Source organism: Sinocyclocheilus grahami, unplaced genomic scaffold, assembly GCF_001515645.1.
Source record: "Sinocyclocheilus grahami isolate Dianchi unplaced genomic scaffold, SAMN03320097.WGS_v1.1 scaffold676.1, whole genome shotgun sequence".
Lineage (NCBI taxonomy): Eukaryota > Metazoa > Chordata > Actinopteri > Cypriniformes > Cyprinidae > Sinocyclocheilus > Sinocyclocheilus grahami.
In genome coordinates this window covers 402,630-422,030 of record NW_015505855.1, presented here as the reverse complement: position 1 = coordinate 422,030, position 19,401 = coordinate 402,630, and the positions used below count along the sequence as shown (strand labels likewise).

The following is a 19,401-nucleotide window of genomic DNA, read 5'->3' as shown; positions in this document are numbered from 1 at the left end:
AGAAACAGCCCCAGCCCCAATCATATAAGAATCAAGAGGAGAGCCAGAACTCGGACATTAACACAGCCTTTCTTCACACATCTCTGCTGGTATATCAGGTAAGAGTATTATGTAGTATATTACTGATGTATTATGTACAGAAAAATTGATGTTTATAATTAGAATAAAAAGCAAAAAATAGAATGGAATTTTTAGAATGTTTAGAAAAACAACATCAATTATGATATTGATTATTCTTTTAAATATTATTATATTATATTTTTATGTATTTTCATTACAGAGTAAAAATGTCAGACATCGAAGAAGTGGAGGAGTACGAGTAAGTGTACCAGTTTCACTGCTCGATTATCATCCATCCATCAGTGGCAAATACTCTTACAATATTTATTTTTTAGTAATATTACTTTGTTTAAATAAGAATACTGTGCATTAACTGTATACTATAGTGACCAGTGCTACTGGTAATTTGGATAGCATCTGCTTGTCATATATCCCACTCCTCTGATAAGTATATTTTAATCTGAGAGTTCAGGCAGCTGTTGGGAAGGTACTTGAGCTATGAGAACAATGGAAATAACAACACTATTCTGTCTTGTTCTCTAGGGAGCAGGAGGGTAAGTCTTGCGTTTCCTAATATTACTGTAAACAAGAAAATACTGTTTTTGTTTTAAAGTAGGTCATAAATCGTGGCCTTGCAGCTACATAGTTTTAGAAAAGCGAAGCAAACGATTATATGGTGGTTTATGTAAAAGATACAGCATGTTTTCAACAGGGTTGTTAAAGAATTGTGTCATTACACTGATATTTGAAATAGGAGATAACAATACTACAATAAAACCTTCAAAAACTACCAGCTTATCAGGTTTTTACACCTTTGTGGATTATAACAAAAATCATAAATATTCTGACATGTAAGTGCGGTTGCAAGATATGGCGGCCCGTCATGAAGATTTATGAGCGTGAAAGCTGAGCTTTTCTTGTGAGTTGCAGCAGTTTTGTTCACTCTGCTTGTCAGCTTTCAACAAAACACACCCAAAAATGACGCATATGGAATAAGTAGAGCAGAAAGTCCTGAAGCATCTGCATACCATCACTAACCCATTACTGTGTTTCAGTGTTGACAGATCTCCTAGCTTCCATTTTTGTGATGTGTTTTTGTTTGTTTACTTACCTAACCTGCATGGTGTGGCTTAGAGGTGCAGGAGGAGGAGCAAGAGGAGGTGCAGGAGGAGGTGCAGCATGAGGAAGGTAGCTACTGCTTATCTGCTAAAGGCAAAGGGCACTAGCCATTCACTAACACTTAGATGCACTATGGTAGCATGGCAATACCATATTTTTTCAAATGTACCATGGTATTCTGTGAGTAAATAACATGGTACATGAAAATGGAAATCACTTCCAAGGTATATTTAAATTATTTAGATGTTCCAAGGTAACAAACGGTAATAGGCCTGCTTAAAGGTGCTGCAAAATTGCGTAGAAATTTCTCAGGATAAAAAGAAAAAATGGTTATTGTCTAAAAAAGTAGTAATGAATAAAGCACAGCTCACATAGAAGTTACTTTCAAACCAAGCAGCTTTCTGTTGGTCAATGCAGCAAATTCACACGGCCAATATGAACATGAGCAAAATCCACATGGGAAACTCCCAATCACGCACATTCTTATTGGAATGACTGGAGTTTGCCTGCAAATGTCTCTGAGACACAGAAAATGTTAACAGTGATAATAAACAAGAAGTTAAAGGTTAGTGAAAGTAAGGCAGAATTTTGTGGGCCAAAAAGATCCATTGTCAAGAGTGTAAACATATGTGAAGCACAGCTTACACTAACATTACTTTACATGCAGTTTTCTATTGGCCAGAGTCAAGGTCCTCGCACACAGACAGTTTTGTCCGAAATTTTCGCACGTTAAAAAATACCTCACGTTGTGTCAATCACGTTTATACACTGTCTCCGAAACTTTCGACCATCATAAAAAAAACTAATTCGGCTCGGGTTCGATTTTATGCATTTTTCACATCCGTAGCAAGCATTTTGACAATTCAGAGCCACTGTACAAGCGAATGGCAAAATCCAGAATGGCGTCTGACAAGTTGATCTGACACTCCCTGCGTTCCATTCGGAAGGGCTCATCCCTATGCCCTAATCCCTTCAAAGGGTTTACCCTCTGGAGTGAGAGCTTCGAAGGGTTGAAGGGTGTAGGCGACCAAACAACTGTTTCTTGAAGTGCCCTTCTGCGTCATAATCACGTGCCCACACGGAGGCGCCGTCATCATGCAAAGAATCTGTGCAAAGGATTATGGGAGCCCGAAGTGTTCATTAGTTGTACCCTTTGAAATCCTTCATTCCGAAGGGCCCTTTGAAGTGGCCAGTTTTGAGCACTTCGGTTTGGAACGACCCTTCAATATGGCGGCCATGATTGTTTTCACTCCCAAGTGCCCTTCGGAGGGCGATATATCCCGTTTGGAATGCACCGAATGAGTTCAAGATTGCTAAGATCTAACTCGCAGATTATGCTCAAGGTTCCATGTACACGTCTTAAAGGGCACCTACACTGAACAAAATTATAAACGCAACACTTTTGTTTTTGCCCCCATTTGTTATGAGCTGAACTCAAAGATCTAAGACCTTTTTCTATGAACACAAAAGGCCTATTTCTCTCAAATGTTGTTCACAAATCTGTCTAAATCTGTGTTAGTGAGCACTTCTCCTTTGCCGAGATAATCCATCCAACTCACAGGTGTGGCATATCAAGATGCTGATTAGACAGCATGATTATTGCACAGGTGTGCCTTAGGCTGGCCACAATAAAAGGCCACTCTAAAATGTGCAGTTTTATCACACAGTGCAATGCCACAAATGTTGCAAGTTTTGAGGGAGCGTGCAATTGGCATGCTGACTGCAGGAATGTCCACCAGAGCTGTTGCCCGTGAATTGAATGTTCATTTCTCTACCATAAGCCGTCTCCAAAGGCGTTTCAGAGAATTTGGCAGTACATCCAACCGGCCTCACAACCGCAGACAACGTGTAACCACACCAGCCCAGGCCCTCCACATCCAGCATCTTCACCTCCAAGATCGTCTGAGACCAGCCACTCGGACAGCTGCTGCAACAATCGGTTTGCATAACCAATGAATTTTTGCACAAACTGTATGAGGCAAATGGTGGTCACACCAGATACTGACTGGTTTTCGGACCCCCCAATACAGTAAAACTGCACATTTTAGAGTGGCCTTTTATTGTGGCCAGCCTAAGGCACACCTGTGCAATAATCATACTGTCTAATCAGCATCTTGATATGCCACACCTGTGAGGTGGATGGATTATCTCGGCAAAGGGCGTCACCAGAATGTGTCTGTGAAGTTTCAGCCCAAAATACCCAACAGATAATTTATTATAACAGCTGGAAAATGTCATTTTTGGGGTGTGTCTCTCTGCATTTCATATCTACAGCAATAAACAGCCGGTAGAAGCAACATGACTGAGAGCAAGAGAACTGGCATTTAGCCGTACATATGGGAAGCCAAATGCACTGAAAGTAGGACGAAACAGCGCAATGTTACAGAGCTCACGCCGCGCTGACCTGTCATGGACGCGGATCAATGGACCGAGCCGCACGACCGTGCTACTCAATGAATCTCGCACTACAAACGGGGCAAACTAATCTCACAAGCGCGGAGTAACCAAAATATGGTTAAAACGCTAAGCACTATAACAACTTGACATTCACAAAGGAGTCTGGAGTGATACACGTATTTAGATCGATTTTGAGGCGCATTACCTTGAAAAATAAAAGTAATCCACAGGATCCTCAGTAGAGCAGAGCATCGGTATTGCTTGCGAGACATTAGCCGGGTTTCCATCCAAAGTTGCGAATTTAACTTATGTGCAAAACTGGAATATCGCATATAACATTTGCGAGCAAGCTTCGTTTCCATCCAACAAGTCAAAGAGAACAAAATCGTCACTTCCTGATAAACTGGCACTATAAATCACTACGAAAAGTAGGAAAATATAATAATTTTCATATATAATAAATTACTTGCGCCTCAGTGCGAGCAGACGAAACACAATGAATGCGGTCATTGCTTTCGGGGGTGGATGCTGCTGTTTGGGAACGCAGCCGTGTAAGACATTTCTGGGAGACAATTATACAGAAATACTTTGATGACAGACTTTGCTTGTGCATTTCCGAATGACCATAACATTTCAGAAGCTGTGGAATGAGATCGGTCCGCTGGTTAGTCAGGTTATGCCATCCCATAGCGCAAAGTCACATGACTTTTTTGATGCGCTTGGAGGAATTTATTCGCAAAATGCATTTCCATCACCCATTATTTGCATCAACCGTTTTTCGACACCTAAAAACCACCTCAAGCGAGCGTAAAAACTTTTTTGCGAATTAAGGGATTTTTATTCGAATTTGGCGACATAGCTATTGTTGACGTTACAGCTGCTCAAGAGCGGAGAAAATGGAGGACAGTGTACAACCACTGAGGGTGGAAACTATAGCAATGCAGAGCTGTCAATCAACCCTGTGGCCCCGCCCTATGCAATGTGACGTCACACTGCATGAGAATCAAATCGGCAGGCCTAGTGAGACTGACTTGGTTTAAAGGGAATTAAAAATGAGGAGTGGGTGGATTTTTATAGGGTGGTTGTGTTCACACACTGCCAACACACATTTATGTCCAAACACCATGTAATAGTGGATTTTGCATAATAGTTGTCCTTTAAGTGTAGAGGTGATAGAGCATTTTCAGTTGTGGCCCCTAGACTATGGAATGATCTTCCTTTCTCTGTGCGCTCTTTGACCTCTCTGCAGATTTTCAAATCACATCTTAAGACCCATTTGTACTCACAGGCGTTTGATGTGGTCTTACAGGTATTTACTTATGTATTTTAATTAATTGCTATTATTGTTTTTGATCTTCTTGTACAGCACTTTGGTATACCTTCATGCTTAAGGTACTTTATAAATAAATGATTGATTGACTGAGTTCATGGAAATTAGTGATCTTGACTGTTTGAGGTTGTGGACAGGTGTCTTTTATACTGATAACAAGTTCAAACAGATGCCATTAATACAGGTAACGAGTGGAGGACAGAGGAGCCTCTTAAAGAAGAAGTTACAGGTCTGTGAGAGCCAGAAATCTTGCTTGTTTGTAGGTGACCAAATACTTATTTTACCGAGGAATTTACCAATTAATTCTTTAAAAATCCTACAATGTGATTTTCTGGATTTTCTTTTCTCATTTTGTCTCTCATAGTTGAGATATACCTATGATGAAAATTACAGGCCTCTCTCATCTTTTTAAGTGGGAGAACTTGCACAATTGGTGGCTGACTAAATACTTTTTTTCCCCACTGTATGTGACTCCAGTATCGCTAGCAAAGCATCAAACTGAACCACTGACATCCTGAAGTAAGCTTTGAATCGCATGGCTGGGATAATCCCCTCAGTTCCTTGATAAGGAGGTGGAACTCTCTTTCCTCTCTATACTATCTCAGGATTGGATGGACCCAATATTTCTCTTTCTTTTTCTCTTCACGAATGTGAAAAAACGCGTACAAATATTTTGGACTCAGTGTGCAAGGACCTTCAGTGTTGCCAAGTCCTTGGTTTTCCCGTGGGTTTGGGCTAATTTTATACTATTTCTGTGGGGTGTTGCAGGTTGAAGTGAACCTCTGCCCCCTTGGAATATTTAAACTAAGGTAGAACCCCCATTAGAAATTTGATTTTGATAGTTTTGAATACTACTATTTTTGGATACCGATATTCGGTACTAGTTTTGAATACCGATTGGGATGGTTTAATTACGCAGACCTGGCAACCTTGGTCAACATGGCAAATCTGTGTTGTAGGGACGTTTTTCTCCCTTATGCAAAACTCCAAACTGCACAGATTCCTATTGGATTTCATCTGCGACAGAGCAACATTATGAGATGAGTGAAAGCAAATTTTTGTGCCCCATAAAAAAGTGTGGACTCCTATAGAGGTAGAGATGTGTGTTATGCTGTGTGTAACCATCTGAGAGGTTTGGGGTATGCTTTAATCTAACAAGCCTGCCACCAGTACCCATTATGCCCAGGCTGGTATACGGCTCTTTTGCCCTCAGGAATTAACTCGCATCTTCCACACACACTTCTACTAGATTTTGTGTTATTCACACTTTCAACTGGATGGAATGACTAAACTCAAAGGAATCATTATGTAATTTGATGGCTAATAAAGGGAATCATATTTGAATGAATCATAGTTGATGGTAATGCAATCTAACTATACCCATCCTTCAACTTTCTCCATGTTCAGAGGCTCATGAGGAGGAAGCAGGAGGAGAGGAAGAGACCACTCAGGAACATGGTGAGTCCTGTTGGTGAGACCCTCAGTTTGACCTCAAACCCCTCCGGAACTACATCGCAAACAAACAGATCTACTCAAAAATATTCAAAAAGAGATGTTGGCCAATAAACAAATAAAAAATAATGTGAGGAGATCATGAAAAGTTCTTAAAATCAGACTGAAGTCATTTAAAGTAATCAGGTATTTCTTCAAAAATAATGACATATTCTCTGGACTGAAAAAGAAAATATTTGCATTGAAAAATAAACACCATATGCCACTATTGTACAAAAATCGAAACCATTTTTTCAGTTTTTATTATTCCAAATAAAAACGTTAGTGCCCCAACTGAACTGAAAATTTGCATTGAATTGAAAGATTTGGTATTCCGAAACAAAAGGGATTTCAAAAAAATAATTTAATCCATTTAGTCTCAAAGTTGTTTATTGTTGTAAAATGCACTAAATCAAACTCCACTAGCTTGGCCTGCCATAACACTTTTAAAAACGAGTTTAAGTACATTTTTAATTGAGATTTAGACAAAGACGATTATAAGCAACATTGATCGCTGTTGGAATTTGGTGTTTGTTTTTCATTTTCAGTCATATCATCTGCCAACTGGCTTATCAAAACTGATCGGCAAGCCACAGAAATACCTTCTGCATAGGTAGAAATAGAAAGTTTGGACGGATTTTTGACAGATAGCACTAAATCTGAGGGCAGAACCACATTGAAGTTTACTCTAAACAATTCTATTTTTGTGTTTGAATTGCATTGATGAAGACCAAAATCATATAGATTTACAAATAAAACACTGTTTAAAAGTCAAAAGCGTTAAAAGAAATTCTGACAAAGGTTAAAAATAGATTAAAGGGAGAGAATGTTCAGTAATTTTTCAAAATATCTTTTGTTTTCTATAGAAGAAAAAAATTACACCTAAATTGTATATATTGCTTTGTTAAATATAAGTTTAATCATTTGTAAGATAAGTCATACTTTTTACTTTTTTCCCAATAGATTCACAAAAATGTATTTTTACTGTTATATAGTTACATAAACATGTGCATTTCTATTTTTTTCTTCTTTTCTTGTTGTGTACATCTGTGTTTATCATTTAATTGAACTCACGACACACACACACATGGGATGCATCAAATATTCTGCTCTATGTATAGTCAAAGTGATGAGTGTTTGGTATGTGACGGTATTTTTCCCACCATTCTTCCGTTATCAGTTTCTAATTTTGTCTCTCTGTTCTGGTACTGCCAGTGATGCCGATTACCCACTTGTAACCTCCTTTCCTTCCCTGCTTTCAGATGGTGAAGAGGAGACAGAAGATGGAGGAGGTATTTGCTCTTTATTGCACTGCAAAGACAGGAAACCTGAGATTTACAGCTCTCAAGTAATTGTTTGAAACATGTAGAAACCTGTGTTACGACACACACACACCCTTCTGGATAACCATCTCTTCAAAGCATTAGATCATCCCCAATCCTCTTATGATAACATTCATTCCATCAGAAATAAAATCTAGTTTACGGATTTTATGATGCATTCTTCAGCATCTGTAACCTTTTAACATTATAATAACTTCTGTTGTTTATTTGTATGTTTGATTCTTCAGAAGAAGCTAAACCCAAATTCCTGAAGTAAGTTTAGATGAATAACCATTTATTGGTTTTATGTTTTTAAAGATCAACAGTACTTGGTTTCATTTCATACAGAATTTTGAAACATCATTATATTTTGCAGACCTTTTATGTTGCCGAACCTGGTGCCCCCAAAGATTCCAGATGGAGAAAGAGTTGATTTTGATGTGAGTAAAACTACCATTGCAAGACCCAGAGTGCCATGAAACTATTTTGAATTTGATAGGTCAAGCCTGGCATTTGTCTTTTAATAACCATGCCATCACTTCACCATCCGAAGCATATATGCCATATTATTTTGGAAATGAATTGGATAAAACATTTGTTCTTTTTAGTAATGGATGTCAAACTATTCTAGAAATCAGTAAAAATGAATTATTTAAAAAAAAAAAATATATATATATATATATATTTTAGGATTATTTGATGAATAGAAACTTCAAAAGAGCAGCATTAATCAATTTAAATCTATTTAATATGTCATCGCCAGTGTTGGGGGTAACGTATTACAAGTAATGCAAGTTACGTAATCAGATTACTTTTTTTAAGTAACTAGTAAAGTAACACATTACTTTTTAATTTAGAAGGAAATATCCAAGTTAATTTTTCAAATAAGTAACTCAAGTTCCCTTTCAGTCGGTCACTCTCGACGTCACGTCGGAGGACCGACGAAATTGGGATCTCGCTTAGAGGGACCAATCTGCTGTGATCAGCAGCAGCTGGATGCAATAATCGCATGCCAATGTGCATTGGCTCGTTTAGTTTACACTCGAAGTAGATTGGTCCCTCTAAGCGAGATCCCAATTTCGTCGGTCCTCCGACGTGACGTCTCCGTTCCCTCCTTCAGGGAACGAGGGTTACATACGTAACCGAGACGTTACTTTGTTTCCCATTTGACTGGAGATTTCTCGTGTTGCCATGTTGAGAGAAATTGGGAGTAAGTGCAGAGGCGTTGTGTGCGCTGTGTGAACATGATGCTTACTGTAGTTGTAGACTAAATATGAACAAAAACAGATTTAGTATTACTCAAAATGAATAACAACAGTCAGGCGCAAACTCAGAACATTATACAATAATTTATGTATTTAATCCCATTTTATTAACCAATGTCTTTGCTACTGACCTTCGATGATCCAATTCAATCATGCTAAGCAAAAATTACACATTTGTGTTTCATTTTTGTTATTGCTGAATGGTGTTGAACTTTATTCTCCTGCGCCTTATTCTTCATGCAATTTGTTTGAGCTGCGCCCTCTACTGTACAGACGTGAATTTACATTTCCTTCAGCCTGAGGCGTATTAATTTCACTTTTGATGTGAAAGGGCTTTTACATTTGTAAAAGAATAACTTTTTTTATATTTAAATCAAACAAGCAAGCCCTGTCCAGATTTAAAAAGTAACGCAAAAGTAACGTAACGCATTACGTTCCATAACAAGTAACTAAGCAACGTAATTAGTAACTTTTTTATGGAGTAACGCAATATTGTAATGCATTACTTTTAAAAGTAAATTTCCCCAACACTGGTCATTGCTAATAATAATAAAAATCTTAGCCTGATATTTTAAATGGTAGTATTTTCCATATAACAGTCAGGGCTAGGATACTATGAAATATTAGATAAGAAAAGATAAAGTAATAATAATACAATATTTTTATATTTTATAATATTTTTTATCATTCAGTGTTAAAATATAAGTGTATAATTACTGTAATGTAATTTTTTTTTTTTGATCATTTTAAATATCTGGGGTATTTTCTAAAACAATTTTGCCTGGGCTCTGGTTAATTCTGACCCAAAGTCAGACACATTTTCTTTTCTTTTCTCTTTTTCTTTCTCACTAAAAACATGCACGACTGAGTTTGAAATATTCTCTAATGACCCATTTACTTAATTAGAGAGTATACTGACATATCTTGACAAACGAAAACATGCATTAGAAAATTTGTAGAAGCCAGCAAATCTACAAAGGCATCAGAATGTTTCACTCGACCCAGACATTTTAGATGCCAGTTACTGAAACATGAGCTTTTGATTTATGCTTTTGTCTACCTGAACTTGCACATTTTGTTGCACATCAACGGTCTCAACTCTCAAATCTCAATCTCAAAGGTCAAATGCTTTTCCCCCCAGGACATCCATCGCAAGCGTATGGAGAAGGACCTGAATGAGCTCCAGACGCTGATTGAAGCTCACTTTGAAAGCCGTAAGAAGGAGGAGGAGGAATTCATCAGTCTTAAAGAGAGGATTGTAAGTCAGCAATGTTGTCCTACATTATAGCTGCTTATTACTATGTAAAGCTACTAACCATAAATTCATTATTTCCTAAAGACAAAAACAGAGAAATGACAAATATGCGGTCATTATTGCAAATATGTGAACCAGAGAAAAAAAAATTCCAACAGGTCTATTAGTGATCAGTTCAAGCCTGAATGAGCCTGAAAAGGACTCAACAGACAAGCGTCAGATCAATCAGCTCTGTCATTTTGCAGAATAAACGCCCCCATGAGCTCTTGTTGAGTGATCTCTCACTGAAACTGTCATTAGAGTTGTAATGTGAGTGATTCCGCAGGAGAAACGGCGCTCCGAGCGAGCAGAGCAGCAGAGGATCCGCAGCGAGCGCGAGAGGGAACGACAGAAGCGTCTGGAGGTGAGTGCAAACATTTCCTCTAACCTCTCACTGATGGACACAAACTGGTACTAGCTTTGCAAATCCTTTCCTGTTTTCAAATGTTCAGGAAGAAAGAGCTCGCAAGGAGGAAGAGGAAGCCAAAAAGAGAGCGGAGGACGATGCCAAGAAGAAGAAGACGCTCACCAGTCTGCACTTCGGTGGTTACATGCAGAAGGTCAGAGCTGAGAGATGAGAGACTATGATAAAGACCCACTGAGTTTCAAAAATGTTTAGTGAGAGAAATCTGAACAATATTTACAAAAATGGCCATGTCTGAGACGAAGATTCAAGTAATATATAGTTCAATCATGACAACTCTCTAATATATTTTTTTTTTTTTTTCATATAAATGCTGTTAAGAAACATGACGAAACATGAAAAAGGTGTATCACAGTTTCCACAAAAATATTAAGCAACACTTAACAAATACAGAGTTCTGACATGAAACTCTAGATGGCGCAGTCCGATAGGTCTAACTCAATCTGACCTAATGACATCATTATCACATGGCACAGCTGATTGGTTCTCTCCTGTATCAGTAGTCAATGAGCTCGCTGTTCAACATTCAAATATGTGACTAGTGCTTGCCGTAGCAGTTGCAGATTGCTTCAGAAACCCTCCACCTTCCCCAGCTCCACCTGTATAGATCTGCTACGAGGTGATTCATGTATGCTATATGGGGGTTATTTCATGTATGTTATATTTGCAGCAGCAATATTTCTTACATGCTCACAGCAGCATGTTGTGGATGTATTGGCAGTAGTAAGTCTCGGTACTTGATCTGCCGCAGAAGCAGCAGCAGCAGCGTAGCAGATCTATTCCGCCTATTCATATATATTACCATGCCAATCCCTCCGAGAGGTATGACAGAACTACTTTTATCATTGCTAATCATTTTTTCAAGCAGGAAAACAGCAAATTAGAATGATTTGCATTTTAAAACATACTGACACTTTAACATGGGCAAACAAAAAATGAATCATCAATATCAATGTTTTATTAAAATACATTGTCAATACTGTTGTCTACAATTTTGTTTTGCAGATAGAAAGACGGAGTGGAAAGAAACAGACTGAGAGAGAGAAGAAGAAGAAGATTCTTAGCGATCGGCGCAAACCTTTGGACACTGACAATGCCGGAGACTCTGCTCTCAGGTTTGAAGAGTCTTTCTACAAATGCAACTGATTAATATGCCACAACAGTTCAAGCAGTACAATTTTACCACAGTTAAAAAGATGCTCAATGAAGAAATGAATATTCTGCCATTTTATTCACTTATTTGTTGTTCCAAACCTTTATGGCTTTCATTCTATGGAAAACAAAAGAAGATATTTTGAAGAATGTTGGAAACAAAACTATTTTGGCTTCCATTGGCTTCTTTTACCACTCCTTAACTTCTGTAATTGTATTCCATTGAGTACGAATACAAATAACACTACTTTCTCTTTCTTTTTCACCAGGGAGAAAGCAAAGGAACTGTGGAGTTGGATGTGTCAACTAGAAGCAGAGAAGTTTGAGTTACAGTACCAGTTTACCCATCAGAAATATGAGGTAAGCTGAAGAGTTTTACTAGAACCCACAGAGTCAATGAAACCAGAAATGACCCGTTTTGGTTTTAATGTGTACAAATCAACATTTCATGTTATATAAATGCAATATCTTGGTCCTTTCTGGCTGGTTGGTTAATATTAAGCGATAGTCAATTGAGGCTACTATTGTCAGCATTGCAGTCTTACAGTTTAGGCAGTAAATAATATAAGTTTACAGCAAAAATTTATTTAAGTAAAATGAGTTGCGAATACCATTTCATGTTGACTTAAAATGGCTGAAGAGTTTTACTAGAACCCACAGAGTCAATGAAACCAGAAATGACCCGTTTTGGTTTTAATGTGTACAAATCAACATTTCATGTTATATAAATGCAATATCTTGGTCCTTTCTGGCTGGTTGGTTAATATTAAGCGATAGTCAATTGAGGCTACTATTGTCAGCATTGCAGTCTTACAGTTTAGGCAGTAAATAATATAAGTTTACAGCAAAAATTGATTTAAGTAAAATGAGTTGCGAATACCATTTCATGTTGACTTAAAATTATATATTAGAAAAGCATTCTTATTCACTTGAATCTAATGTCTTCCTGGATCTAATTATGCGGACACAAAATGAAAGTATTGTTCAGAGTTTGCACAAATAACTCAATCATCACATCTGCATTATCCTGAGAGATGAGATGTTATCCGGTGATATGTTTAGTGTTTGTGATTGTGGATCTCTCTACAGATCAATGTCCTGAGGAACAGAGTCAGTGATCACCAGAAAACGTGAGTTCATCTGTGTCTGTCCAACCCAGTTTCATTAAAAAAAAAATGCTATTTCCGTATGAATTCACCCAGTGTGATTCGCAAGACAAAAAAACATAAAAAATACACAAACACCCCTAAATTTACCCGTCATTAGGTATGTCTACATGCACTATTTTTTTGTCAACCATAATGAATTCAATATGATTTCAGATTCTGAGAATTCTGTTTGAAAACTCTTAGATGTTGCAGTCCGATTCACATATTCACCACACACACAGTTTCTAGTTGCTATTTTTGCCTTGATGACACAATTTCCTGTTTAAATTATAACAAAAGTTTGCTGAATATTCAATGTAATGTTTATGCACAATGCAAATATTATTAAGACCCCAAAATTTCAGCAAACAACATTTTTTTTTCAGCCAAAATAGCTTTCACAATTTTCTTTTGTTTTGACTGTGCTAGTGTCTATTTCACGCACACAATGTAAATAAACTCCAACAATAGTTTGGCAAGTGTTTGTCGCACCTTTCAATCTGATTGAAATGTATTTTGGATTGAGCTCAATGGCTTGATTGAGACATTTACAAGAAGGCTTTTCAGTTCAACTGAACAATCAATCTAATTATAAATTGATTATTTGGGTGCATATAAATATAGCTATTTGTGGCATAAGCAGATTATACAAAAACGTATGCATGAGATCATACAAACTCATATGAATAATCCACCAACTCACCAAAATGTAAAATATTTGTTGAATTTCATTACTAAATGCTGAGATTTATTATTATGCATCATCTACTCATCATCAAATCTGCATGCAGATGAATAAACTTGGCGCTCAGAAGATTGGCAAGTTGGTGATTGCTGTCCACTGAGCTGGATCTGGCATTATTTTGCTTTAACACATACCTGCCATATTCTCTCAAGGTTTGGTATATTGCCTTTTTTTTTAACCTGATACTTCCCGGAGGGCTATCTCATTCAACACAAACTCTGACTCATCCGCTCTTGCCTCAGGCGTGGAACATAGACACACAAGTCCTTGTGAATGCATGTCAGAGTGACAGTCCTGTCAGCTGGCAGCGCTGCTTCTGTGGCAGAAAACGTTTGCGAGAGCCAAAACTAAAGCACTTCAGGGAATGGAGGCTTTGGGTTGCAATCTGCTGCTGCAAAGTCAGCATTTACCTGTGCATGTCCAGAATCAGCGTGATTACTTAGCAGAGATAGAAGATCAGTTCCAGATAGAAGACCAGTTTACTTATTAAGACATTGGTGCCTACTTACATTTTAAAAAGCACTCTGGCCAAATGTAAAGGTACATTCAGTAGTGTTTTTTTTTTTCCAGCTAGCGTTAGCTTTTACCACAATGGTGCTAAAGATGCTATCAGCATGACTGCCCTGAGTTATGTAAATTACAGTTACGTAAGTTTTAGAGAGCGGTTTACACAATAATTAATTCTCTTACCTGTCTAAATGCACAAACAAGCAACTTGAGCGCTACTACTCAGGATTTTCTCCATCATTCAATCTTTCCTCCTTGTGTATGACTTAGGCTACTGATGTTTACACTGTTTTTTTTTTTTTACTTTATCGGTCTTTCTGGCTTTGAAGCTTCTGCTTCTCTTCTGCTTATTCTACTGTTTTCTCTGCTGGTAAATTGCGATAATAAGCGTTCACGGTCTAATTTTCACGCTACGTCTCACCAAACAACATATATCTACTAGCACAGTGAATCTCAACCTTTTGGTGTACCGGACCCCAGTCCAATTCAGAACCATCCTCAAGGACCCCCAGAACAAAATTGACTCATCTATGTATCATTTGTGTTTTTGTGAGGACCAAATGCAGTCAAGTATTATTCAAGTTAGTTGACTTAACTGTCCAGTATTTGCCCATATCATCAGCTATATTGGATTTTTCTTTCATTGGAACATGTCATGTCAAAATATACAAAAATTCATACTATATACGGACCCCCTGGCCTTACGTCAAGGACCACTAGGGGTCCACGGACCCCTGGTTGAGAAACACTGTATTAGCATATGTACAGAGTATGGAAGGCGGACGAGGACAAAACCCTTTAAACAGAAAGCGTGAAATCTAACCGTGTCAACTCAGTTTGGCTGTGTCAGCGCATCAAAAAGCACAGCAGCCAATCAAATTGCTGTATTTGAGACTGCATTTGCATATGCGACGTGGTGATACCTTGGGATATATGTATATTTTCTTCAATGTTCAGTGAAAAACCAATGATGACATGATGATGAGGTGACACACATCATATTTAATTAAAACACTTTTTACAGAGTATATTATGAGTACAGTCTTCATCTCATTCTACACATACAGATGACTCCACAAAAACATAGTGTATTTCTTTCTAAATTAGCACCAAACTTCTGAATGCACCTTTGAGTGAAAAAATGACTATTTAATCTAAGATGTATGTGTGCTATGTATTTATTTATTTTACTGTATTTATTGCTTATCAGATGACTATTGTAGCTATATAGCTTAGCAATACATAATGATAAACTCTTGCATTTTTTGTCGGGTTTTGAGGTCATGCTAGTGCACTCCTAAATTTGACATAAAAACAAATCATGGTTTAGAGCTTTAAAGGTAAACTAAAGGCTCTTGGCTATTATTTTCTCTTCTACAGGACAAAGACCAAGAGAGGCCTCAGGAAGTGAATGCTGTGCTGAAAGAAGACTCGACTCCTCACAAACCCACAGAGATCATGAAGAGACTGTCCTGGAGAGCTGTGTATAGTATTCTGATGCTTTTAGTTAGTCCTCACTGAATAAACACTGTCGATTTTGATTGAACAACTAAACAAAAAGAATAAAAAAAGAAAGAAAATGAAGCAGAAAAAGTGATTTTGTTAACTTGTGAACAGAACCGTTCAAAAGTTTAAAGTCAGAAAGAATCTAACGCTTTTATTCAGCAAGGATGCATTAAATTGACCAAAAGTGATGGTAAAGACATTTATAATGTTACAAAAGATTTATATTGCAAATGGAGTTCTTTTGAACTTTTTATTTATCAAAGAATCTTAACCCTTTTGGACATTTTTGTCCTTTTCATTTTTTTTTTTTTTTTATCATTTTGCCTGTGTTATTGCCAACTGCATAAATTTTGGCACAGGTGTGTACTTTTATTGGACTTTTACTATTTCACTTCCATTTCCTTTAATAAATCTGTTTTGTACTAGGGACAAAAAATTGTTCCCCTCAGGACCTTAAGGACAAAAATGTCCCCATTGAAACTGCTATTTTTAATCGCAATGCCATTTAACTGTAAAATTATGCAATTTTTGTTGATAGGCTTTCATTATATTGGCAAGGCTTTAAAATTAAATTTTTTACAATTTTCTTACCAGATGGTGCCATTTTTTCAGGTTTGACCTATAAAGAAAATACTCGCTTTATTTCTGTTTTCTGCTTCTGCATATTATAGAGCCAATTTGATCAATAATGCAGCTATAATTGTGTGGGTGTGTTCGTATGGATGTCAGAGTGTGGTTTGTATGTGTGTCATAAAAAAAAATTGTGCGTGTGTGTTCTTGTAATATTTGAGAGAGAAACAATCTTACTGAAAGCTCATTTGTTGAGATATCAACCTCAAATTTGGAATACAACTTGTTTAGATTTATGGCTTTGATTTTCTAGCAGGTATAGAGTTCAACATGTTTCATAAAATATGTGTTTTATATAAAACATCGTTCATAAATCATTTTCATAAACCTAAACATCTAGAACTTTTTTTGGGGTTTCACTTTTTAAACTTTTTTTTTACTTCAACAATAATCTGCCATGGGTCTTCTTTAAAATGAGACCAAACTTAACTCCGTGCTCCCAAGCTTCAAATTTTTATGACAGTTTTTTGACATGGACATTTTTGTCCACTATGGACCTATGTGTAACTTTTTTAATTGACGCACAAGGGTTAAAATATACAGTATATCGAGATTTCCACAAAACAGCACAGCAGTTTTCAAAACGGATGTAAAAAAAACAATTTGAGCAGGAAATCAGCATATTACAATAATTTCTGAACGAGCGTGTGACACTGAAGACTGGAGTAATGATGCTGAAAATTCAGCTGTGCATCAAGGAATAAATGACATTTTTAAATATATTCAAATAGAAAACTAAGCTTCTCGTCTTCCCAGCCACTCCAACTCTACAGCATGATTTCACCATCCGGCTATAGTCTCTGGATTCAGAACTGTAATTCTCAAGTCAAAGTACTGACTTGAATATGTGTGTGAGTGAAATAAGATATGTAATGCGATATAAGGTAGGCAGGACTTTGATTTTATCCATCAGCAGTTGATTGGATGGTAAAAAGTGGGATGTTACATCTCCATATGGAGCCAGAACGAATGCAAATCTGCTAAAACAATGTTCAGAACCACTCACCACTCCATCACATGAGCTTCATGCTGCCCGTTCAATTCAGTAAGTGGTGCCCAATTATCTTAAACAGAAAAAACGTGTTTGAATTTTAAATCTTCATGTAAATGCACTACATACTTAACTATAATTACACCTAAGAAAGAAAGGTATTCATGCCCAGTATAAAGGTAATACACATCTTCATATGACGCACAATAACACACACCCAGCTGCTCTGTTAATGTCCCCTCGGGCCTTTCTGTAGTTTCAGGGTCAAAGAGGTCAGGAGATTCTCATCTTAAATGATTTGCATATCTGGCACAGGAACATATACAACACTCACTGTTCTGCTATTCACATTCACTATTTGCTTGAGCAAGGGCCAGTCCGAAACAAAAGTCAGCGCAGCACAAGTAATGTTTTTAAAGTAATATTTGCACAAAACACTAATCATGAGTAGAACATGTTAAACGCAGCACCACATAGGACCTTTGATATGCACAGATGTCATTTTTGGTGGATTTGCAGTCCAGTGTTTAAGCTCTCCAATATTGTGACGGGAACTGTGATAATTGCTCTGTGGAATGTGTGTGACTCATAAAAGCGTCTCCTGGCTCATCGCCCGCCGTTTCTACGGTAGGGTGGAGATCTTGGGTACACAAGCAGATCAACAAGCGTTCTTGAGAAGTGATAAATGTCTGCTTCTGATGGGGAAAATACTTTCCATAATCTGTCTGTTCAATGAAGACATATGTTTGAGGTTTAATGCCAACTATATTTTGGCCTCTAAATAAATCACAAAAAGGAAAGTCTTGTCAGCCAACATGCCATATTTCTCATAACGACTGATTTGAGGTGAAAACGGGATGTGAGGGTTTTTCCTCCTCAGTAAATCATCTTTCATATTCACTCACACTGTAAACGTATATATTGCTTATACTGTAAATAACTGACAAATTATTATAAATATCACAAATTCAATACATTTATATCTAACATGCACGGTAAAAGCAACACACCATAATGCATTTCTTGTTGAATCACACTTTTATTTGTTGTTATTTTTATGCAAGATTAAAATGCACATTTTGGTCATGTAGATGCAAAATGCAATTTTACACAGCCACATGTAATATTTTAGTACAAAAATATTATTTATTATTATTATTTTTTTTTTGTGTTAATTTTCTGTTTGCCTTTTCTATTTTGCTTTTTGACAACATAATAAAATGGGAAAAATCTATAAATTTTCCCACAAGCATAGACACATTTGAAACACATTCCAGCCAAACAAACGTCAAATAAAAATAATCCTCACAAAATACAATATCACAGCAAACAGCACACAGAAAAGGCATGTCAATCAAACATATATTACTGTATATCTAGAAAACAATTCATTTTGCATTTACTGCTCTAAGCAGCATTTCATTTTTCAAAATATAGCAATATTTCATCATTACAATTACGAAAAATTATTCCCCATTTCAAGTGAATGCATCTAGCATTAAATCTCCTAAAATGCAACCATACCCAAAAGTCCAAAAACATCTTTACACTGCCAAGAAAGGAACATAAGCCACATCTAAAGCTGCATATATATACCACTCAACTGCGCTTAGTCCTTTTCATATAATGTGTTTACAGTAGAATTATGTGTGGCTAACAATGTAAAACAGAAACAACAGATATTGCCATTAGAACTTTAAAGTTTAAGATGGTTCTTCTGATTCTACAGTAGGTGAGAACTGAATTTAACACAGCGTTCAGTCCACTTAAAGCAACTCTATGTAACTTTTGGCGCTCTAGATGTTAATAAACAGAACTATACTTCTCTAAGTTTATGTCTCTGGCGATTCACGCAGGTATGTGTTACTCCGCAGCGGTGACAACCCGACCAGGCTACAATAGTCAGAATATAAGCACTTATTATTAAGTGTACCGTAGTGATTCGGAATAAGACAAAACGGCCGTTTGGAAGATGAATTCATGATGTACTCGCTCATTATATACATTTAGCAATTTTTGA

General features: G+C 37.0%; 1 protein-coding gene across 1 annotated transcript; it reads left to right on the top strand.

Annotated features, from left to right (window-relative positions):
* The first annotated feature begins 55 nt into the window (after positions 1-55).
* Positions 56-15,836, top strand: LOC107559170 (troponin T, cardiac muscle-like). The gene is made up of 14 exons (XM_016242919.1): positions 56-98; positions 281-319; positions 604-614; positions 6,314-6,364; positions 7,660-7,689; positions 7,968-7,992; positions 8,096-8,159; positions 10,126-10,242; positions 10,565-10,642; positions 10,731-10,838; positions 11,708-11,817; positions 12,124-12,214; positions 12,944-12,984; positions 15,635-15,836. The coding sequence occupies exons 2-14, from the start codon at positions 288-290 to the stop codon at positions 15,663-15,665; spliced, it is 789 nt and encodes a 262-aa protein (XP_016098405.1). The 5' UTR covers positions 56-98; positions 281-287; the 3' UTR covers positions 15,666-15,836.
* The last annotated feature ends 3,565 nt before the right edge of the window (positions 15,837-19,401 follow it).